Source organism: Azolla caroliniana, unplaced genomic scaffold (assembly GCF_043228905.1).
Source record: "Azolla caroliniana isolate FFs.n. ecotype wild unplaced genomic scaffold, voAzoCaro1.0.p SCAF_21, whole genome shotgun sequence".
NCBI classification, from domain to species: domain Eukaryota; kingdom Viridiplantae; phylum Streptophyta; class Polypodiopsida; order Salviniales; family Salviniaceae; genus Azolla; species Azolla caroliniana.
Window position 1 is genome coordinate 3,799,262 of NW_028230456.1, and position 23,953 is coordinate 3,823,214.

The window sequence follows — 23,953 nt, forward strand, 5'->3', positions numbered from 1 at the left end:
TCTTGGAGTCTCATTCAAAGGCATACTTTTCGTCTTGGAGATATTAACACTCCCTTTACCCTCCCTTGATCACTCCCATTCATTTAAACCTCATTCTCTAAAACATCTCTCTTTTTATCTTCTATGGTCTCTTGTTTTTTTGTTTTTTGTTACATCTATTCCTCCCCTTCTTGTGACACTACGATGTTTCGTATCACTTCTTGTGTTTGAACATATCCATATGGACCTAAAAGCGCTCTTCTTCCAAAATTTTGTTGCCTTTGCATCACATCAATGGACCATCAGGGTTTTCTTAAATATATACACACATGCATACATATATACATATATATAATTGTTTCATTTTCCATATTTGGTTTGGGTCTAATTCATAGGCATAAATTTCAGCTTGGAGACGTTAACACTTCATTTACTTGCATACAAAAGTTTTCCACAAGACTTAAAAGCTTATGGGTATCTTCTAAAGTATTTGCAAAATGCATCACGTGGGTTGTGTATAACAAAAGCATGATTATTACATTTTAGACTTCCTATTTTATAGAATCATCAACTATTTGTTTTGATTCATCAATGCATAAACCAAAGTGAGTCGTTGAGAGTGACCATAGCTTAGCTCAACAAACATCCTACTAGTTCAAAAATCTTAATTTACTTAAAAACAAAAGGTGTTATACAAAAGACCATGACAAGAAGTAAGACTAACCAAAACTTGGTTCATGATGAAGAGAACAAGGGCATGTTTGTAATGCTCTAAGGGCTTATTTAATCTATGCTTAGAAGAGAAAGCTTTTTGAAATCACTACTATTAAGACTTCATTGGATAGTATAGAGTGTAATGGGTTCAATGGTAGCTTCAATACACATATTTGAAGAAATCATTACTTAACCTCCCACTCACTCACGATATAAAGCACCATGGAAACACTACTAGAGTAAGTTTTCCATTGCTAGCTTGTCCGCCCGATAATTCACTTAGAAAACTATACCACATCATCACTCACTCAGGAGAAAATATGCACCATGGAAATGACATGTCTTTGCCCCTAAAATTTCACTTAGAAAGAACCACACCACATCAAAGGTGTTGCTAACCTACAAACCAGACTACATCAAGTGAATTGTCCGTGGGATGCCTTTCTTTTCTTGTTTCCGGTATGACATCTCCCACTGATTGGTACCTGCACCTGTTTTTAGGGTATCCGCGGAAGTCCGAATCTCTTCGATGACGGCTTTGAGCATGGCCTCGGGATTACCTCCTCCCCGGTATCTGATGAATGTCTCGGCCATGGTCGCGGGAGTGACCGTGTTCTGGCCACACGCCACCTCCTCCAGCTCAATGAACAATTCCGGGTGGGTTTCCCGGGACGTGCCATCAAGGTAATTCACCGCTAGTTTCTCCACCACCGCGGGGGTGCAATAGGAGAGGTGGATATGCATATCCATGCGGCCCGGTCTCAGCAATGCCGGGTCGAGCCTCTCCTTGAAATTGGTGGTGAAGATGAAGATCCGCTCCTCGGCGCACCCCGACCATAGCCCGTCGGTGAAATTCAGCAGTCCCGAGAGCGTCAGTTTGGAGGCGGTGGGGTCGGTTGCGGTGATCCCATGGGAGTTGTTAGTGGTGGAAGTTTCCATGGTATTATTACCATTGGATTCGGGTCCATTGATGACATTGCTCCTCCGGTCCGCAAATTGGAACGAGCAATCGATGTCTTCTATGACGATGATCGACCTGCGAGTGGTGCTCATGAGGAGCTTTTTGAGCTCGGCATTGTCCCAGACATTCGTGAGCTCGAGGTCATAGATGTCATAGTGGAGGCGGTTGGCTATGGCCGCAATGAGGCTGGACTTGCCCGTCCCGGGGGGGCCATGGAGGAGGTACCCACGCTTCCAAGCCCGGCCCAGATGGCGGTACAAGTCCTGGTTCTCGCGGAAGCTGTCGAGGTCATCGAGGAGCTTAGAGTGGAGGTCCGTGTCGAGGGCTATGCTATCAAAGGTGGAAGGATGGGTGAAGGGGGCAGATTCCCAGTGGCCGTTCCTGAATTTGGAGTTCGAACAGATCTTGAGCTGGGTGTTCTTATGTTGGATCTCCATAGCCGTGCGTGTAACGTGCTCCAGATAGCCGGGCACGATGGCCGACCGGCCCGATGCCGGAAACTCGAGAGTGAAGTACTCATTATCACTGCCCCTACCATTTATCCGGCCTCCCCCACGAGGATTACCTCCTCCTCCATACCTTCCGGAGCCACCATTGGAATCTTCTTTCATTTTTTTCCACTGGACCACGACACCATGGAAGGTGTCCTCGAGGATCACTCCTAGGGGGAGATGGAAACGGAGCGGGTCCCCCTCGTGGACCCTCACGACATCTAGGCTCTTGTGGTTGCACAATGCATTGTCGAGGGAGCTGATGTATAGAACCGAGTGGCGGTAGACATGGTTGATGCACTCGTCCGATCTCTCCGGGATTCGGAGAGTGACAGTGTCGGGAGCCTCGTGATGGAGGAGCCACTGCCAGAGTGCATCCATCTTCCGGCTGAGCCACTGCTGGAGGGGGGGTGGCAGAAACCTCTCGAGGAGGGCATACATGCCCATCCAGTACATGGCAACCGACATGACATCCATCCTGTTGCCGCCCCCGCCCTCGCCCCCGACCCCGACCGCCATTGGAACTCTTTTTAACCTAAAAAAGATTTGTCCCAATTTGCTCTAAAGCAAATTCATCAGATGATGAATGCAAACTTGCAATTGCCAATTCATGAGATGGATGAGGCAATGAATATATGCACACACCCGGCCAACATATATATAGTTCCTTAAGAAGCTCTCTCAAAAGCAAAAAGCTACTTACTTGCAAGGCCCGGCGAAAAAAGAGAGAGAGAGAGAGAGAGAGAGAGAGAGAGAGAATTGCTGCCTAGATGGATGTAGCTCGGTTGGTAAGGTTGCCCAATGGAGACCGGGTGGTCATGGGTTCAACACCCCTACATTCCAGGGGTGGCATCTAGAGAATTATATAAGAGTATATGAAGTATATAATAGAGAGGTGAGGAAATTGGGTTTCGAACCCATGATGTAGTGCTTGTAGTGTTAACAACTTACCACTAGGGTAAGGTAATTACGAGAAAAAGGAAAAGAGAGAGACTTGGTCTCTCTCGAGTTTCGCTTTTGCTATTCACAATCATTGTCCATATTTCATTCGAAATTTTTATTTTATTCCCTTATATAACATGCTCCAAAGTTGTCTATTGTCGAACCCATGTGAGAAAAGAAAGGCCCAACAACTTTTTGACGAAATGGGCACTCAAGATTCTAACTTTTGACCATATAAATTCTCTCCAATGTCCATCAAGATGGTATACACAACATTTTGACGTCAATTCTCTTCAAATTCCCATGTTAGGAGGGTTAAGGGTGCCGTTCCGAGAAGATCCATGTAAAGAAATCCTTTGGTTTCACAAATTGGACAACCTAGGCTTTGTCTACCAATAGTTCACAAATACAAGATCCTTTGGTTTCACAAATTGGACAACCTAGGCCTTGTCTACTCAGAAGCTTGAATGTTACCCTTACCATCAATGGGTTCAACCAAGGCGTTTACAACGACCTAAGAAAGAGTCACCAACTGGTGTTTGGGAAATCTTTCCCGTTTATCCATAGTTAACAATTTCAAGATCCTTTGGTTTCACAAATTGGACAACCTAGGCTCTATCTATCCATAGTTCACAAATACAATACGTAAACATGGACAACCAACATTTCCAAAGCAACCCATAAGAGACAAAAGCAAAATTCTATACTAGAGATCTAGAGTTTGCTTCATTTGATTCTCTTTACTTTTTTATAGCTCAAAACAAAAGATTTTAACAAGAAGAAAAAACACAATGCTTCCTTTATTCTCTTTACTTCTTTACAACTCAAATAAAAGATTTTAACAAGAAAAGCACGTTTGACATCGGAAGGTTCCGAAGAGGAGAGAAAGTGCCAATGATTTGAAACATCTATACCCATATAAAGTTGCTCCACAACTATCACCACACCTTGGTGGTATACCTCAGCTATTAACCTTTGAAAGCACCAAGGATTTGAAACATCTACAGTAATAAAGTTGCTCCAGAAGTACATTAGATTCATCCTTGATACATGGGTTCCATAGGATACATTGACTGAGCCAGGTAGGTTCGGATCTCAGTTGATCACACTTGAGCCCTCAACGAATGTAACACCATGCCTTCCACATGGATGCACTGAATCTATCCTCCAATTGGCGGGAGAAACTAGGTTTGAGATCCATGTTTAGAATCCATCCCGTTTGGGGGACCCAATTGACCCCTTTTCGTGGCCTAAAGTAAGCGAAATGTAACCTCAATAGTATTTTCCAACTGTCATTTCTTGGTTGGAGTCCGATATCACGTTGTTGTGAGAAAGGAATAACAATCATGAGAGATGGGTATTAGGTATATAGATCTTATTTCATCCTCAAAGGTCAAATACAACCGTAAGAACTAAAGTGAAACATTTTCACATGGAATATGTGGGGTTGAGTAGAAATAATTGATGTCCAAGAATTTACTAATGGACATTGTAATTGAGAGTGCACATCGTAACCATAGAATGAACCATACGTATCATACGTGCATTCACATTCGCGTTTGATTCAATAAAACGTGAATGGTAAATCAACTAAAAGTTGGATTGGTTTGACACGTTTGATTGGATTAACTGTGGTCTATATTATGGGCTAAATTTGCAATGAAAACAAATGAAAAAAAGAGAGAGAAAAAAAAAAGGAGCACGTATTTTTCCCCTTTCAAACGTGTACGTTTTCAAACGTTTGAATGCCTCCACGAACACGAATATTACGTTCTATGATCGTAACTGTGAGAGAAATGTTTATCATATTTATTATTGACAATGTGTGGAAAACAAAGTCAAATTCTGATATTCAAGCTCAAGAACTTGTTCAAGGCAAAATATGTATAATCAATTAGTCTCTCCTTTTTTGTCCCCATGCCTCATCTCACATCAAAGAGAATGTGAACAAATTCGTATGGAAATGAAGGTGTGGGTGCAATCAAAGAGATGGGGTTTAGCATATATTAGTGAGTGATTTGCCCATTCATAGAAGCTAGTTGGTAATTCCATGCTACACATGTAATATAATGTGTGAGACGTGAACCTCCACGTCTTTCCCAAATTATGATTCAGTAGCCCTGTAAACAAATTCAATCATGGAGGAATCTACTGATGCATTATAAAGTGTAATGAATTCTATCATCCACATCATTTCTTTGTATTTTTTAGTTTTGTATGTCAATTGAATTATTATTTTTTGAACAACCCTTTCCATACCCATGATTCCCCAAGGAGAAGTGATCCAATCTCATAGAGTAGGAACATATATGGGCATCTATATAAACTTTACAAGGAAATTATGTGTTTGGACATTTTTAAACTCTTTCAACATGAACTATCACTCCATAATCCAACCTAACCTTATTGAGCATCTTAGTGTTACGAACATGTCAAATAGTTGTTTCTTAGGAACCAAAAGTTCATTTTTCCTTCCTAATAGTAAGCCCTCACACCCCCTTCCAAGTAGCAATGTTAATAGGACGCTTAAGTTGTTTCTTGGAGTCTCATTCAGAGGCATACTTTTCGTCTTGGAGATATTAACACTCCCTTTACCCTCCCTTGATCACTCCCATTCATTTAAACCTCATTCTCTAAAACATCTCTCTTTTTATCTTCTATGGTCTCTTGTTTTTTTGTTTTTTGTTACATCTATTCCTCCCCTTCTTGTGACACTACGATGTTTCGTATCACTTCTTGTGTTTGAACATATCCATATGGACCTAAAAGCGCTCTTCTACCAAAATTTTGTTGCCTTTGCATCACATCAATGGACCATCAGGGTTTTCTTAAATATATACACACATACATACATATATACATATATATAATTGTTTCATTTTCCATATTTGGTTTGAGTCTAATTCATAGGCATAAATTTCAGCTTGGAGACGTTAACACTTCATTTACTTGCATACAAAAGTTTTCCACAAGACTTAAAAGCTTATGGGTATCTTCTAAAGTATTTGCAAAATGCATCACGTGGGTTGTGTATAACAAAAGCATGATTATTACATTTTAGACTTCCTATTTTATAGAATCATCAACTATTTGTTTTGATTCATCAATGCATAAACCAAAGTGAGTCGTTGAGAGTGACCATATCTTAGCTCAACAAACATCCTACTAGTTCAAAAATCTTAATTTACTTAAAAACAAAAGGTGTTATACAAAAGACCATGACAAGAAGTAAGACTAACCAAAACTTGGTTCATGATGAAGAGAACAAGGGCATGTTTGTAATGCTCTAAGGGCTTGTTTAATCTATGCTTAGAAGAGAAAACTTTTTGAAATCACTACTATTAAGACTTCATTGGATAGTATAGAGTGTAATGGGTTCAATGGTAGCTTCAATACACATATTTGAAGAAATCATTACTTAACCTCCCACTCACTCACGATATAAAGCACCATGGAAACACTACTAGAGTAAGTTTTCCATTGCTAGCTTGTCCGCCCGATAATTCACTTAGAAAACTATACCACATCATCACTCACTCAGGAGAAAATATGCACCATGGAAATGACATGTCTTTGCCCCTAAAATTTCACTCAGAAAGAACCACACCACATCAAAGGTGTTGCTAACCTACAAACCAGACTACATCAAGTGAATTGTCCGTGGGATGCCTTTCTTTTCTTGTTTCCGGTATGACATCTCCCACTGATTGGTACCTGCACCTGTTTTTAGGGTATCCGCGGAAGTCCGAATCTCTTCGATGACGGCTTTGAGCATGGCCTCGGGATTACCTCCTCCCCGGTATCTGATGAATGTCTCGGCCATGGTCGCGGGAGTGACCGTGTTCTGGCCACACGCCACCTCCTCCAGCTCAATGAACAATTCCGGGTGGGTTTCCCGGGACGTGCCATCAAGGTAATTCACCGCTAGTTTCTCCACCACCGCGGGGGTGCAATAGGAGAGGTGGATATGCATATCCATGCGGCCCGGTCTCAGCAATGCCGGGTCGAGCCTCTCCTTGAAATTGGTGGTGAAGATGAAGATCCGCTCCTCGGCGCACCCCGACCATAGCCCGTCGGTGAAATTCAGCAGCCCCGAGAGCGTCAGTTTGGAGGCGGTGGGGTCGGTTGCGGTGGTAACATGGGAGTTTTTAATGGTGGAATCTTCCATGGTATTATTACCATTGGATTCGGGTCCATTGATGACATTGCTCCTCCGGTCCGCAAATTGGAACGAGCAATCGATGTCTTCTATGACAATGATCGACTTGCGAGTGGTGCTCATGAGGAGCTTTTTGAGCTCGGCATTGTCCCTGACATTCGTGAGCTCGAGGTCATAGATGTCATAGTGGAGGCGGTTGGCTATGGCCGCAATGAGGCTGGACTTGCCCGTCCCGGGGGGGCCATGGAGGAGGTACCCACGCTTCCAAGCCCGGCCCAGATGGCGGTACAAGTCCTGGTTCTCGCGGAAGCTGTCGAGGTCATCGAGGAGCTTAGAGTGGAGGTCCGTGTCGAGGGCTATGCTATCAAAGGTGGAAGGATGGGTGAAGGGGACAGAATCCCATTGGTCGTTCCCGAATCGGTGTAATCCGGCGTTCGAATAGATCTTGAGCTGCGTGTTCTTATGTTGGATCTCCATAGCCGTGCGTGTAACGTGCTCCAGATAGCCGGGCACGATGGCCGACCGGCCCGATGCCGGAAACTCGATAGCGAAGTACTCATTATAACTGCCCCCACCATTTGTCAGGCCTCCTCCATAGCCACCGCCTCCCCCCCATGGATTACCTCCTCCTCCATACCTTCCGGAGCCATCATTGGAATCTTCTTTCATTTTTTTCCACTGGACCACGACACCATGGAAGGTGTCCTGGAGGATCACTGCGAGGGGGAGATGGAAACGGAGCGGGTCCCCCTCGCGGGCCCTCACGACATCTAGGTTCTTGTGGTTGCACAATGCATTGTCGAGGGAGCTGATGTATAGCACCGAGTGGCGGTAGACATGGTTGATGCACCCATCCAATGTCTCCGGGATTCGGAGAGTGACAGTGTCGGGAGCCTCGTGATGGAAGAGCCACTGCCAGAGTGCATCCATCTTCCGGCTGAGCCACTGCTGGAGGGGGGGCGGCAGAAACCTCTCGAGGAGGGCATACATGCCCATCCAGTACATGGCAACCGACATGAAATCCATCCCGTTGCCGCCTCCGCCCCTGCCCCCACCCCCGCCCCCGCCCGCGCCCGCGCCCCCGCCCGCCATTGGAACTCTTTTTAACCTAAAAAAGATTTGTCCCAATTTGCTCTAAAGCAAATTCATCAGATGATGAATGCAAACTTGCAATTGCCAATTCAACTTGCAGATGATGAATGAGGCAATGAGTATATGCACACACCCGGCCAACATATATATAGTTCCTTAAGCTCTCTCAAAAGCAAAAAGCTCCTTACTTGCAAGGCCCGGCGAAAAAGGAAAGAAAAACACTACTCGTGTTCACACACGAGAGAGAGAGCACGACGCGCGAGAGAGAGAGACACACACTTGCTTTCTCTCTCCACTCTCGAGGTTCGTTTTTTCTATTCACAACCATTGTCCATATTTCATTCGAAATTTTTATTTTATTCCCTTATATAACATGCTCCAAAGTTGTCTATTGTCGAACCCATGTGAGAAAAGAAAGGCCCGACAACGTTTTGACAAAATGGGCACTCAAGATTCTAACTTTTGACCATATAAATTCTCTCCAATGTCCATCAAGATGGTATACACAACATTTTGACGTCAATTCTCTTCCAATCCCCCATGTTAGGAGGGTTAAGGGTGCCGTTCCGAGAAGATCCATGTAAAGAAATCCTTTGGTTTCACAAATTGGACAACCTAGGCTCTGTCTACCCATTGTTCACAAATACAAGATCCTTTGGTTTCACAAATTGGACAACCTAGGCTCTTGTCTATGCATAGTTCACAAATACAAGATCCTTTGGTTTCACAAATTGGACAACCCTGTCTATCCATAGTTCACAAATACAAGACAAATTGGACAACCTAGGCTCTATCTAACCATAGTTCACAAATACAAGACAGTAAACATGGAAAACCAACATTTCCAAAGCAGCCCATAAGAGAAAAGCAAAATTCTATACTAGAGATCTAAAGTTTGCGTCCTTTGATTCTCTTTACTTTTTTATAGCTCAAAACAAAAGATTTTAACAAGAAGAAAAACCACAATGCTTCCTTTATTCTCTTTACTTCTTTACAACTCAAATCAAAGATTTTAACAAGAAAAGCACGATTGACATTGGAAGGTTCCGAAGAGGAGAGAAAGTGCCAATGATTTGAAACATCTATACTCATATAAAATTGCTTCGCCACTATCACCACACCTTGGTGGTATACCTCAGCTATTAACCTTTGAAAGCAGCAATGATTTGAAACATCTATACTCATATAAAATTGCTTCGCCACTATCACCACACCTTGGTGGTATACCTCAGCTATTAACCTTTGAAAGCAGCAATGATTTGAAACATCTATACTCATATAAAGTTGCTCCGCCACTATCACCACACCTTGGTGGTATACCTCAGCTATTAACCTTTGAAAGCACCAATGATCTGAAACATCTATACTCATATAAAGTTGCTCCGCCACTATCACCACACCTTGGTGGTATACCTCAGCTATTAACCTTTGAAAGCACCAATGATTTGAAACATCTATAGTAATAAAGTTGCTCCACGGACTATCACCACACCTTGGTGGTATACCCAAGCTTTTAACCTTTAAATGTTAGCTCCCGAAAGGACTGAAATATTTACACTTAGGTTTGACAACTACAACTATACCTAGGTAGATAAACAAGCTATTCACGTTTAAATGATATTACACCCCTCAACACCAATTCGGTAAGAGTAGTTATGATTCATGAACAATGCTCAAGTACATGCACACAAGTTTACTACTAGCCCTTTTCACATTGTCGTGGTTTTCTAAGCGCGCTATATACAAACATGTAACAAAAACCACGAAATGGCTCCCTCTTGCCAAAGTACGCAAAAAGGGCACAATAATGAAGACAATCCCATGATTAGACTCCCGTCGGCCATGCCTCTGGAACTTCGTGAATATCGTACTGATCCGATAGAGGTAGGAGAGCTTGGGACGAGTCGAAGAAGACAAAGGCATCATAGCGACGAGCGAGGCAAGTCGGAACATAGTTTCCCCATCGCTCCGTCAAAGGCTCATAAACCACTCCGATGGCTCGGTTACCCCGCCACTCTAACAGGACACTTGGAGATGTATTCTTACTATCCATGGCATCCACAACCACATTGTCATCATTATTGGTGTCCTTGGACCTTTTGCCCTTGGGAGGCCCAAAGAGGAGATAGAACTGTTGGAGATGCCCTGCAGCCTTATGCAAGATGTCCTCGAACGAGTCCGGCTTGGCCTCGGGCACACGTAGCTTCTGCACGGGACCCGTCCACTTGTTAGACGCGACTACCGAACCCTTGTAGGTCCCAAACCCCACTAATGCAACCTCTTCTTCACCGTACCGGAGCCGGGCCAAGCCCCCAATATTCACGCTCCCTTGCTTCTCCATGCTTGTGTAGCGATAATCCCCGATGTGCGTGTTATGGGCCCACACGATGGCGCGCCCTTTGTCCGGCGTGTGTCGGACCAACAGCTCCAAAGTCTCCATCATGTGCCGGTCCCTCACATTCCATGACTCCGAGCTGCTCCCGAACATGACCGTGCGGTAGTACTTCTCGGCATCCACAGCAACCTTTGCGTTTTGCTTTATGTCTCTCACGACCTCTTCCTCGTCCTCGGACTTGATCCTAAACCGCTTCTTCCTTACCTCTTGCAAGACCCGGATCACCTCGGCTTTACACCCCTCGGGGCACTCGGCCAAAAGGTTCATGTATTCTTGTTCGTCCCGATTGGACTGGTGGAAGCACGCATATTGCGCCTTCGCCTTCTCCGCGAGGTCCGGGTCAAGCTTCTCAAGCTCCGATATGACCACATCCATGGACTCGAAGAGCGAGTAAAGGTCAAGGCCGTAGAATCGCACCTTCCGTCCGCTTTCTTCATTGTAGGACTTGAGCCAATTGATGAATGATTCGGTCTCTTTGTTTGCCCACATCCAAGTGGGCCATCTTCGGAAAGCCTTCTTCAAAACCTCCCCGGCAGGAGGTGATGTTTCACACTTGTCTAGCTTCTCCGTCTTCTTGCTGGCCGCGGTGGCGGCGGACGAAGAGAAGGCGCCCAAGAGTTTCTTATTGACCGTCTGAGATGCCGGCCAATCGCCTTCGATCGCAACGAACTCGAATCCGTGCTCCGAGATGAGGCGTTGGGATATGAGACTCCGCCACTCGTAGAAATCATGGGTGCCATGGCTCGCCTCGCCCAGCATGACCACCCGAGCTTTGCTAATGAACTCTACGAGCCCCGAGAGGCTATTATTCTGGTCATGGAGTGGGACCGCCCGCTTCGCCACTTCCTTCAGGAGCCCTTCACCCACTGGCATGATCAATCAATGTATGTAGTTATAGGAGTCCTTTTTTTTAAAATTAAATGATGATGAGCAATTAACTATGGCTAAAACCTGGCCGTTAACTAATTATGATGGTTATTATGTATGTAGTAGAAATCCCTCTTTTTGTTTTACCTATGATTAATTTAACTATGGCTAAACCTGGCTGTTAACTAATTATGATGGCTAAAAGGAAATGTATTAACAAAAATGTGTTTCCTAATAGATTTCCTTTTATTTATTCGTATGCTGATGTGGCACTTACCATATTTAGCAAACCATTCTTCTTCTTCTTCTTCTTCTTCTTCTTCTTCTTCTTGATGCTTCCAGATGAAAATCCCCAAATTCATTTCATTCTTTACATCTCAATACATTGAGGAAGATGGAAGCACAGAAATGAATGAATGATTAAAGGAAGTAGATTGTTCACCCCACTAGGGAGTTTGAATAGTATTTTTGGATCCATTTTTACCACATTTGTCCTCAACCCCAATCGTGGGAAAGGATAGTGTGGATGGGTGAATATAATGTGTTGCTCCATGGGGACATGTGTGGGGAACAAAATTTTAAAAAAGGTTATGGCCTATATCACCACAACTATGAATCAAATACCTTGCATGGTTCCTCTAACATGTCAATGTGTGACTAATCTTTCAAGAAAAATGTTACATAGATGTCGATTATCAATGATTTTCTTGAACTCTGGCTTGCTATATGTGTATTGCGGTGTCACGAAAACTTGATCCATGCATGAATATATAAGTTATAAACTGATTTCGGCATCATCAATTGATATGACACCAATAGTATCAATCGTGAATGTTGCAACAATAGATCATCAATTGAAGAATTGAAATATTTGCACTTGCATATAAGTTTGTATAAAAAAAGGCACTCCGAGAAAAAACAAAAGGTTTCTTATTTTAAAAGACATGTGTTCAAAATATTCATCTTTAAACTAGTGTATGACTATTTTCACCTTTAGTTCTTGTAGTTAAGTATTTATAGTTTGGCATGCTACTACATTACATTTTCGGTTATCGAGTTGAGACAAGCTATGATCAAATGAAATTGCACTCGAGATATTGTTTTAACTAGATTCGAGCTTGTGCATAGGTCCTCAAATTGTACACCTGCAGATCACTATTAACAATCAGCAACGGAACTGCGATACCACGACTGAACAACTTAACGGTTCAATTTGGTTTGGTTCAGTTCTAGTTTTTTTAACGGTTCGGGTTTGGTTCGGTTTGAATGGTTTGAATCCATGGTTTAGGGTTGCTAGTTCATTATTATTTTTAATATTTTTTTAAACAACCTTTTCAATAGGAGGGAGGAACAAAGGAGAGCCCACACACGGGCGCTTAGGAATTCGCTATACCCACCAAATTTTGGTTTTTTAAGTCTATTTCTCACATTTTAGAAAAAAATCTTTAAAATTTTGAATTATTTAAAATTTAAAATAATGAAAATTTAAAAAGTTTGAATTTTGACCTAATTTGATAACTGAAATTGAACCATGAAACCATAACTTTAATAGTTTGAACTTTTCCTAACGGTTCGGTTTAAACAGTTTTGGTTTTAATGGTTGTCGTTCAAGTTTCAAATTTTTAAATGGTCTGGTTATGACACTCTCGAACCAAACCGTTGCCAATTGTTAATCACTATGCCAATATGTCTTGAATCAAATTGTTTGTAATGACTACTCTAAAAGACATGTGCCAATTCATCTACATCCAACTTGATTCCTAACTATCACACCCCTCATCAAAATTGTTGGAGATGTAACCGAAGATTGATGAAATAATGAAGACTTTCCACATTTTGATACTTAAGTACAAAGCATTAGAAAGCAGCTCCTAGAAATTGTCGCCAATGACAACAAAAGAGGAATAGTTGATACAAGTGCAAATGACCTTCAAAAATCACGAAAGAAATTTGGCCTAGCCCCCACCCCATCTTGGCTTCCATGATACTTTAAAAAGTGTACGGATGGAATAATTTCTATTACCAAAAGAGTTTCAATGAGATCAAGAGTTTGTGGATCACTTGTTCAACAAAAACATTTAAGAATCTCTACGTTTTCAACTCTTACCATTCACTTTTTCTAATATGCCTACAAACATGACACACTTTTCTTCGCCAAACCCAATAAAGAATTATTATATCACTAGTGCCCCAATCTACATGAAGAGATACCTAAATACGTCCCATCAGAAAGCAAAACAATCATGGTCAAGAATCTTTGTTCATGAGATGTATTAGACTACGTAATAGGAGTTGGTAGATGGAATGCTAAAAATGATTCATTCAATTAGCTTTAGGACCAAGATTCATTAAAATGCACAAAAACATTGAACAAAACTTGGAAACCAACTTTACTTCTCATAGGTTTATTACATCATCAAGTTACTGTTGAATGCTATACAGCTCAATCAAGGAACATGAGGCATAAAATGTGATCACAAATACAAATTACAAACTGGTAACTGGCAAGGGAGAAGGACTTCACATTCAAATCCCCCCCCTTCCTACTTGTTTGTGGAGACACTTGATGAGTTTTTTAATTGTGTATTCTGTTACTACCTCTTTTCACCACTCACAAATCCTCAAATGATTTGAACTGATTCATATGAACTGGACAACATAATAAAAAGTTTGCATTGCATCCACATTGTAAGCGGTTATTCATTTCTAGATTACATGAAAATATGAGATGGTGAATTAACGGGGAAACAGGCATCTGCACATCAGAAGTGGATGTTTCATAAACATCAAAAAGATCTTGATTCGTTACAAAACTTCATGCAATGTAGGGAATATGCATAACATTCATTAACACAATAGCATGAAAATGCAGGAAACAAAGCATTAATCTTGCCAAGAGATTTTATACGAATACTATATACGTTACGTAGTTCAGCAGGATAGATATAAAAGTGAGAATATATCTACCTGACTTGGCTTCTCTACAGTGTATGGTACACCTTTAAAACAAGTCTTCTCTACAGTGTATGGTACACCTTTAAAACAAGTCTTCTCTACAGTGTATGGTACACGTTTAAAAATGTTGTATTATATCAATAAAGCTATGTTATATCCACAGTTGATCACCTCTTAAAAGTAGGATTAGCCCACAAACAGTCAAGTTATACATGCAAATACATTGACAATCATGCCCGTTTACTGTTGCCAGAAAATTCCAGGTTATATCCGTAGACCAAAAATGATTAGTTTAACAGAATTCATGTTATATCAGCAAATACCCAGACTATCATAGCCATCACTCAAATCATATATTTCACACTATGTTCATTAGGAAATCCCTGTTCAATTCATAACTAGACTAAAGAAAGTTCGCTAATCCAATTACATAAAAAAAAGCTCAACATAAATAGCTCAACACTATCCCAATCACATAAAAATAGCTGCAACATAACCGTATATCCACCCCATGGCTGGAATGAAAAAGACATGAGTGGCCAAAAACATTTTGAAAGTAAAATTAGCCTAAAAAGCGTCACATTTCATCATCATCGAATACAAAAATTGTTATCCATCAGATGCCTCTACCCTTGATAAAAAAAAAGGCAGTATCCTACACCATAAGATACCTCTACAGCGCATGAATAGCATACAGAAAGTCATGTCACACCATGACATACATCAACAAATCATACCCATATTACATTATCAAACATCTCAACCATAGCATTGAAAGAGAGAGAGAAACATAATATGCTATATCATCAAATATCTGATCACCTCAAAAAGAAACAAATGTTATATATCAACACATACATCTAGCCTCAGGACAAAAAAAAGTTTGACATGTTACATGACCAAATACATCTCGAAAGCATGATTAGCTACAAAAAACAAGTCAGAATTATATCGGCAAATGAACCGCCAATCATTCGCTATCCAGCGCATTAAACAAGCCATGTTATATATTGGACATATACCCTCTTAGGGAGAAGAAAAACCCCAAACATATTATACCACCACATACCTCTTCAAAGCGTGCTTTCCACCGGCAGCTGCGGCCGCGGCAATGCCACCAAGTGCGCCGGCAAAGGCGGCGGCACGAGGCCCAGCCCCGACTCTAAACAAAGCTCCAGTCCCAAGCCCAGCCACCACACTATTGAGTATATCATCAGTTCCACGTTGGTGTGTAAGCCCACTCTCTAGTCCTGCATACAGTAGCCCCACAACCCCCATCTTGTTCCCATATGAACGCCCCCTATGTCCAGACGCATTTAAGAGGCGGTTCACACGCAGCTTGAGGGTATCATCATGCTCGGCAGCTCGTAATCCGTCAAAGAACCCTAATGTGCCTCCGGTGAGAGATCCTGCTAAGTATCCACACCCAGTATAGTATGTCAGATTTTCGCTCCAATTCCGATGCTTCACTGCAGCCTCCTCAGGGAAGAGGTATTGGGGTGAGGATGGGAGCTTGTAGAGGGAGTTGATCGATTTCTGGTCAAACGATGTGCCTTTATATTCTGCAAATGGGTTGTAATAGCGACCATCTTCACCGTTGCCAGTTGAAGATGCCATGGATGTTGCGAATCGAAGGTGGAACAACAGAGGATAGTATTGACGAAATTCAGAACAAACAGAAAAAAAAAAAAAAAAAGACAGAGAACGATTCTATTCGAGGTTTGGACTGAAGATCCCCGCCCCCACCTTACAGATTTCTTGTGAAAGAGGAGGATAAAATCTCAATACAGAGATTTCCCGTGTCCTCTCTCACTCTCTGTGTCTGTGTATATGAGTCTCTGTGTCTTCCTTTCCCCTGTCTCTGTCAAAACCCTCCTCAAGCAAGGGTCAAGGGTTTTAGCATTTCTCTGAGGTATATGCCCAACAAATGCAAAACCCTTTTCACACTTGGGCGCCCAAACATCCTGACCACAGATCAAAAGCCTTTTGGCTTCCACCCGAAAGCCCTCCGCACCCATTCACCGGTCATATTTATTACATATATTATTATATACATATGGCCTTTGCCTCTGTTACCGACCTTTCACAAGCCAAACATCCCGACCACAACACAAAATGCCTTTGGCTTCCATCCGAAAGCCTTCACTCACTTTCAATTATCAGATATACATACATATGGGCTTTGCCTCTGTTATCGACCTTTCACAAGCCTCGCTCACATTCAATCATCTTGTGTGGTTCTGATTCCACCATTGAGACGGGCTTTCTCTCTCTCTCTCTCTCTCTCTCTGATTGGATAAATGCCCATTTTGTAAACCTACTGTCTCATGGGCCAATTTTGGCCTTAGAAGACGTTAATATTTCTTTCTTTCTCTCTTTTATCGGCACGTGTAAGGTGTGTATATGTGTAGGAACGACATCGGTATCTACCTCGAACATTTAGCGTGCTTGCTCCGCCCCCGGTTTGTGAATTCATTGTCCATCTACTTCTCCAACTCAACAAAAAGAGGAAATGGTGTGTGCATGCTTACCGATTTGTGGGGACAAACAAGTGCCACAAATAATAACAGTTTGTGCAAAGGGTCTGATAATTGATCTCAGTGGATCTTTGCATTTCAAACTATGTTGTACAGTGAAAGCCTTATCATATAAGAAAACAAAAACCACCAAATTAGAGGTACAACATAATTTTGCTAGCTTTAGATATAAAAAGCTATAAAAACATAGAAACGAGCTCTTATTATGAGCTACCAACATATGTTTTTACTACACAAGCATTTTGTTGGGTTCAAGAAAGGGTTTTGAATAAACCCTAATTAGAACAGCTTCCTCTATGCCTCTATTGGTCCCTGGATATTTTGATTGGAAATATAAAGCATATATTTGGATTTAGTCTTCCTAGTGGCATGTGTGACAAGATGAATGTGCTTTCTCTTATAAGTGAAAGGATATGTTGGGAACAATTTGCACTTGAGACTCAAGCAACAATGCTCTCAAGAGCTTGAAAGATGGAGTTGGATCTTAGACCTTTGATCTTTTTTGAATCTTTGGGTCTCAACTATATTGACTATAAGATAAATTTATTCTGATTGAACCCTAATTAAGAGCATCCATGACTAACACCATCCATCAATTAGGACTGATCAACACATGACTAACACCATCCATCAATATGACTCCTCACTAATCACATCTTACATATAAGAATGATAAAGTATTCATAACCCATTCAAAATCTTGGAATGATATTTGGAAATGATATCCCTTTGTTGGATGAATGAAGAATGGTTAAAACTTGCAAACACTTTTTTCAACACTGACTCATAAACATGACATGAAGACAACTTTTTTTCAATACCAATACATAAACTCTTTAATTTTAATCTTCCACTTCATCCCAAATTAGTATACACTTATGCCAATCCTACATTACCACAAAGGTTCCCAAAATAATTCTAGATCGATGAGTCATGAAGAAGACTAGCCATGAATATGGGATGAACAGAGAAGTTGTATTGAACAGAGAAGTTGTATTGGACATAGAACGAACAAGATTCTGGTAGGCACAACCCCAGACAAGTGCTGAAAACCGAATTGTCATAACTCCAATGAGATGGAAGCCTTGTAATCCCTGAGGACCTCTTACCCCCACCATATGCAACTTACGTCCAGTTCCTCAGCACTTTCCCCTTTAATGTTTCCCATACTACTAAATCATATTTTCTACTGCCTAAAGTGGACCTTGAACCATTTGTAATTGGTGAACACAAAAAGTTCCCCTATCTACCAAGTGTAATGACCAATCATTCCTCTCTCACTAAGTCAAATTACTACTGCAGCACCATGAAGCAGTTCAGATCTAAATCTAGCCATTTCCCATATCAACATGTGTAGGATTTACATCCACCCAATGCAGAGGAAAGAAAGAAAGAAAAAATATTTTCCTTGTCATAACACCTGGATCCATAGGAACAAGAAATGCTGTGTTAATCAAGCCTACTAAGTCTTTGACGTATCTATCCGGCTCTTGTGAAGTTGGAAGGCAGGAACAACCCAAGTTCCACAGCTGCATTGTGCACCAGCCCAGTCAAAACTACCAAGCCTCGCACTACATACAATACAAGAAAGCTTTCCCATAACATCACCTTCTTGGACTGCAAAAATAAGCTCGAGTATTACAACAAGGCTAAAGAAAACTAAAACTTCAATTACCACATTCAAAGAATGCCATATCCTACCTGGAATCATCCATTTCATGGGCTGAACAAAAATAGAAGTGCAGTCCAGCGGTGTCTTCTCATTCCAAAGGCTGTCTTTTCCTCTTCTTTTGAAAGACTTCCCACTCTCTTGGTTATGGATTTGCACATTCTCTTGACATGCTACTATTTGCCTACATTTTTTACATCGGTAAACCTCTTGATCTCTAGAATCTTGTGGCATTGAAGAAAATTTTGACACAGGGTCAGCTGGAAGTGACAGCTTTCCAAACTCTTGCACGTAACCAGACTCTTCACCTACATGAGAAGCAATTTAATTGCCTCACTAATTCACTACAATTTACTGTCTCCATTCATGCATGCATGTATGCATACTCTATATACATGCATACGCATAATATATATATAATATCCAATAATCACATAGCACATACATATAAAACCATATGCCAAACCCCTGCAAAGGTTGCAAGATTTGGGATCTCAATCTCAAGATGATAGGCTGTGGGGAAACATTGCATTCTTTAAGTTCTTTACCCCCTCCATTCTACAATATATTTTTCTTTTCTCTATCAAATAAACATTTTGGCAGTTGTTTTGCCTTGATCTTCTTTGCCATTTTCAAATATTCATTTTCTAGAAGCAACTTTTTTACAGCATCTTATTGTTCATGCTTTTGCTTCTTTTACATCAAGCAAGAACATTAGTTCCTAAAGTGTTTTCTGGTTTATATAAAAAAATAGGTTTATTTAAGAAACCTCCTAGTATGTATGTGTACTGATAAAGCATTCACTATGGTTGCTTCAAAACCACAACAAAAACTGTCTTCCGCATATATAAAGAGAATCATGGCAAGCTTAGCACACAATATGAAGGGAGAAGTGTTTTATGACAAAGGAGGGAAGTCAATTTCTTTTCAAATGTTTAATGAATTGTCTGTTTTAAATGAACTTAAAAGGTTAAAATAAATGCATGTGTGTGCATGTGCAAATGTATAGGTATACATGTATATCGACATGCAGTTGTGCGTGTATGTGTATGTGCAAAAAGCAGATCATAAAGCGATCGAATCAGATATATAATTGAAATAACCCTGTTTCCTACATTCCGTGATGTGAATCCAAAATTCCATGCATTTAAAGAAAGGGCAGAAGACAGAGATGGAGATGGAGATCTGAAGCAGAGAATAAAAGACAGAGAGTTGCTACCTGCAGGTTGGATGGCAGCCATGGACAATACTTCCTACCCGACCTCACCAATTCTTCAAACCTGTATCATGACACATAAAAACTGTGCCTGTGTCTGTGTGTATACAGTCTTAACATGTGTATGCATGCATGCATGCATGTATGTATGTATGTATGTACACGTGTACAGAATGTATTATCAAGGGAGAGGTTTTTTTCTTCTAGTTTATTGAGTTGTGGGAGGATTTGAACTTGTAGTGATAAAGGGGTTTTCTAATGCTTAAGCTGTTTTGTGAGCATGAGGCTCACATGACAAATAGTTGTCATGAAGACCATATAGAGTATTTTGGAATAGTTGTGTTGTACGGTGGACAATGGGCAATGGGCAATAGGCATTGGAGTTGATTAGGCGAACTTCTACTTCCATTGACGTGTGTTTTTAATGCTTAGCTTGTTGTAATGACACCCATTAAGAGAGTCTCTCAATGTGGTTATTGTGTATAATGATCATTGGCATTGATTAGGCTAAATTGTGGAGACTAGGGATTTTATGAATGTGTTTCATTGTGAATAGTTGAATCGACAAACATTTGGAGAGGCTTTCGGAGTGGTTGTATTATAAATTGGTCATTACATTGATTCCACAAAAGCGATTCTAGTGTAAAAATTTCATTAAAATGTGTTGCTTGATAATTCTTTACTGAAAATTAACAAGCCATTTATATTTGGTAATGTTGAAGTTTTTGCTCTAATGCAACAAAAAATTAGGCAAAAGTGTATTAATGGAAGTATAGGCTGATGGAAGAAGAAATTAATCTCTACCACACAAACTAAAGAAATCCTCAACTTGCTTGAGGATTGTGACATTAAAGGTATCTACAAATTCTCTATGTAAATGTAACTTAAATCTCCTTGATATTGGCAACTTGTGTAATTGTGTTATTTTCTAATCTTTTCTATGTTGATGCTTCAAGTTCAGCTCACCGTTAACAATGTCCTTGTATTCCTCATCATTCTGATGATGACACTTAACAATGTTGCAATAAAATTCATCTTTCAACATAGATTCCTAGTACTTAATAACTTTAAATTGAATTTGAGTCATTATAGGTGCTCAAAACTCATTTCTCATAGGAGATCTATAGTGATCAATATTTAAAGTTAAATTTGAGTGAGCCATTGTGATTTCCCTCTTTTGGCAATAGCACAACTCGTGCACATACCATGTCCTTGTATTCCTCATCCTTCTGATGATGAGACTTAACAATGTTGCAATAAAATTCATCTTTCAACATAGATTCCTAGTACATAATAACTTTAAATTGAATTTGAGTCATTATAAGTGCTCAAAACTCATTTCTCATAGGAGATCTATAGTGATCAAATATTTAAAGTTAAATTTGAGTGAGCCATTGTGATTTCCCTGTTTTGGCAATAACACAACTCGTGCACATACCATGTCCTTGTATTCCTCATCCTTCTGACGATGAGACTTAACAATGTTGCAATAAAATTCATCTTTCAACATAAATTCCTAGTACTTAATAACTTTAAATTGAATTTGAGTCATTATAGGTGCTCAAAACTCATTTCTCATAGGAGATCTATAGTGATCAATTATTTAAAGTTGAATTTGAGTGAGCCATTGTGATTTCCCTCTTTTGGCAATAACACAACTCGTGCACATACCATGTCCTTGTATTCCTCATCCTTCTGATGATGAGACTTAACAATGTTGCAATAAAATTCATCTTTCAACATAGATTCCTAGTACATAATAACTTTAAATTGAATTTGAGTCATTATAGGTGCTCAAAACTCATTTCTCATAGGAGATCTATAGTGATCAATTATTTAAAGTTGAATTTGAGTAAGCCATTGTGATTTCCCTGTTTTCGCAATAACACAACTCGTGCACATACCATGTCCTTGTATTCCTCATCCTTCTGATGATGAGACTTAAGAATGGTGCAATAAAATTCATCTTTCAACATAGATTCCTAGTACATAATAACTTTAAATTGAATTTGAGTCATTATAGGTGCTCAAAACTCATTTCTCATAGGATATCTATAGTGATCAAATATTTAAAGTTGAATTTGAGTGAGCCATTGTGATTTCCCTCTTCTGGCAATAACACAACTCGTGCACATACCATGTCCTTGTATTCCTCATCCTTCTGATGATGAGACTTAACAATGTTGCCATAAAATTCATCTTTCAACATAGATTCCTAGTACATAATAACTTTAAATTGAATTTGAGTCATTATAGGTGCTCAAAACTCATTTCTCATAGGAGATCTATAGTGATCAATTATTTAAAGTTGAATTTGAGTGAGCCATTGTGATTTCCCTCTTTTGGTAATAGCACAACTCGTGCACATACCATGTCCTTGTATTCCTCATCCTTCTGATGATGAGACTTAACAATGTTGCAATAAAATTCATCTTTCAACATAGATCCCTAGTACATAATAACTTTAAATTGAATTTGAGTCCTTATAGGTGCTCAAAACTCATTTCTCATAGGAGATCTATAGTGATCAATTATTTAAAGTTGAATTTGAGTGAGCCATTGTGATTTCCCTCTTTTGGCAATAGCACAACTCGTGCACATACTATGTCCTTGTATTCCTCATCCTTCTGATGATGAGACTTAACAATGTTGCAATAAAATTCATCTTTCAACATAGATTCCTAGTACATAATAACTTTAAATTGAATTTGAGTCATTATAGGTGCTCAAAACTCATTTCTCATAGGAGATCTATAGTGATCAAATATTTAAAGTTAAATTTGAGTGAGCCATTGTGATTTCCCTCTTTTGGCAATAGCACAACTCGTGCACATACCATGTCCTTGTATTCCTCATCCTTCTGACGATGAGACTTAACAATGTTGCAATAAAATTCATCTTTCAACATAGATCCCTAGTACATAATAACTTTAAATTGAATTTGAGTCATTATAGGTGCTCAAAACTCATTTCTCATAGGAGATCTATAGTGATCAATTATTTAAAGTTGAATTTGAGTGAGCCATTGTGATTTCCCTCTTTTGGCAATAGCACAACTCATGCACATACCATGTCCTTGTATTCCTCATCCTTCTGATGATGAGACTTAACAATGTTGCAATAAAATTCATCTTTCAACATAGATCCCTAGTACATAATAACTTTAAATTGAATTTGAGTCCTTATAGGTGCTCAAAACTCATTTCTCATAGGAGATCTATAGTGATCAATTATTTAAAGTTGAATTTGAGTGAGCCATTGTGATTTCCCTGTTTTCGCAATAACACAACTCGTGCACATACCATGTCCTTGTATTCCTCATCCTTCTGATGATGAGACTTAACAATGTTGCAATAAAATTCATCTTTCAACATAGATTCCCAGTACTTAATAACTTTAAAATCAATTTGAGTCATTATAGGTGCTCAAAACTCATTTCTCATAGGAGATCTATCGTGATCAATGATTTAATGTTGAATTTGAGTGAGCCATTGTGATTTCCCTCTTCTAGCAATAACACAACTCATGCACATATGAACATAGTTTCCTTGGTTGTTCGAGCTAAGATTCTCTTCTCATTACACAACTTCCTTTTGCCTCTACAAATCCCCAACTATAATCTTCAATCCATATTTGCTCCATATTGATGATTGCTTCATCCTTTTTTCATTTTCATTTTCATTTTATTTCTTCCAATAGAGATGCAAGCTTTTTCATGGTTACTATGTGATGAACGTTTGCACCATTTATCTATATGCTAGGATTGATGACCAATCTCCAATACAATAAATTATTCCAGCAACATTGATGTTGATTATGGAGACTATTCTAATAACCATAAGAAAATTCTATGCTTGCAACACTTTTTTGGGTAGAACAAAGGGAATCCTCACTTGGATGGGTTGTGGAAGCCTTTCCTCTTCCAATAAGTTTGGAATCCGTCTTCGCTTCCCAATACAGGGTCAAACACCTCTCA

The 23,953-nt window shown here is 40.1% G+C and overlaps 4 protein-coding genes and 1 pseudogene across 5 annotated transcripts; all 5 read right to left on the bottom strand.

Annotated features, from left to right (window-relative positions):
• Nucleotides 1–671: 671 nt before the first annotated feature.
• LOC147850401 (AAA-ATPase At3g50940-like) lies at nt 672–2,769 on the bottom strand. Its single transcript, XM_087336119.1, has one exon. It carries the CDS (start codon nt 2,662–2,664, stop codon nt 1,105–1,107), a length of 1,560 nt encoding a protein of 519 aa, XP_087192245.1. The 5' UTR covers nt 2,665–2,769; the 3' UTR covers nt 672–1,104.
• A 3,484-nt stretch (nt 2,770–6,253) lies between these two features.
• LOC147850402 (AAA-ATPase At3g50940-like) lies at nt 6,254–8,281 on the bottom strand. The gene has a single exon (XM_087336120.1). It carries the CDS (start codon nt 8,270–8,272, stop codon nt 6,728–6,730), a length of 1,545 nt encoding a protein of 514 aa, XP_087192246.1. The 5' UTR covers nt 8,273–8,281; the 3' UTR covers nt 6,254–6,727.
• A 1,669-nt stretch (nt 8,282–9,950) lies between these two features.
• On the bottom strand, nt 9,951–11,972 carry LOC147850403 (uncharacterized). Of its 2 annotated transcripts, none has more exons than XM_087336187.1 (2): nt 11,878–11,966; nt 9,951–11,599 (listed from the first exon to the last, which is right to left on the bottom strand). In XM_087336187.1, exons 1-2 carry the CDS (start codon nt 11,960–11,962, stop codon nt 10,164–10,166), a joined length of 1,521 nt encoding a protein of 506 aa, XP_087192313.1. In that variant the 5' UTR covers nt 11,963–11,966; the 3' UTR covers nt 9,951–10,163. The 2 variants fall into 2 exon arrangements, with proteins under 2 accessions (XP_087192313.1, XP_087192315.1); XM_087336189.1 differs by having other exon boundaries at nt 9,954–11,599; nt 11,892–11,972.
• A 3,398-nt stretch (nt 11,973–15,370) lies between these two features.
• LOC147850404 (mitochondrial import inner membrane translocase subunit TIM23-1 pseudogene) lies at nt 15,371–16,172 on the bottom strand (annotated as a pseudogene).
• Nucleotides 16,173–18,411: 2,239 nt separating this feature from the next.
• On the bottom strand, nt 18,412–20,100 carry LOC147850405 (putative inactive dual specificity protein phosphatase-like At4g18593). Its single transcript, XM_087336186.1, has 3 exons — nt 19,981–20,100; nt 18,794–19,069; nt 18,412–18,709 (listed from the first exon to the last, which is right to left on the bottom strand). The coding sequence occupies exons 1-3, from the start codon at nt 20,000–20,002 to the stop codon at nt 18,555–18,557; spliced, it is 453 nt and encodes a 150-aa protein (XP_087192312.1). The 5' UTR covers nt 20,003–20,100; the 3' UTR covers nt 18,412–18,554.
• Between the last annotated feature and the right edge of the window lie 3,853 nt (nt 20,101–23,953).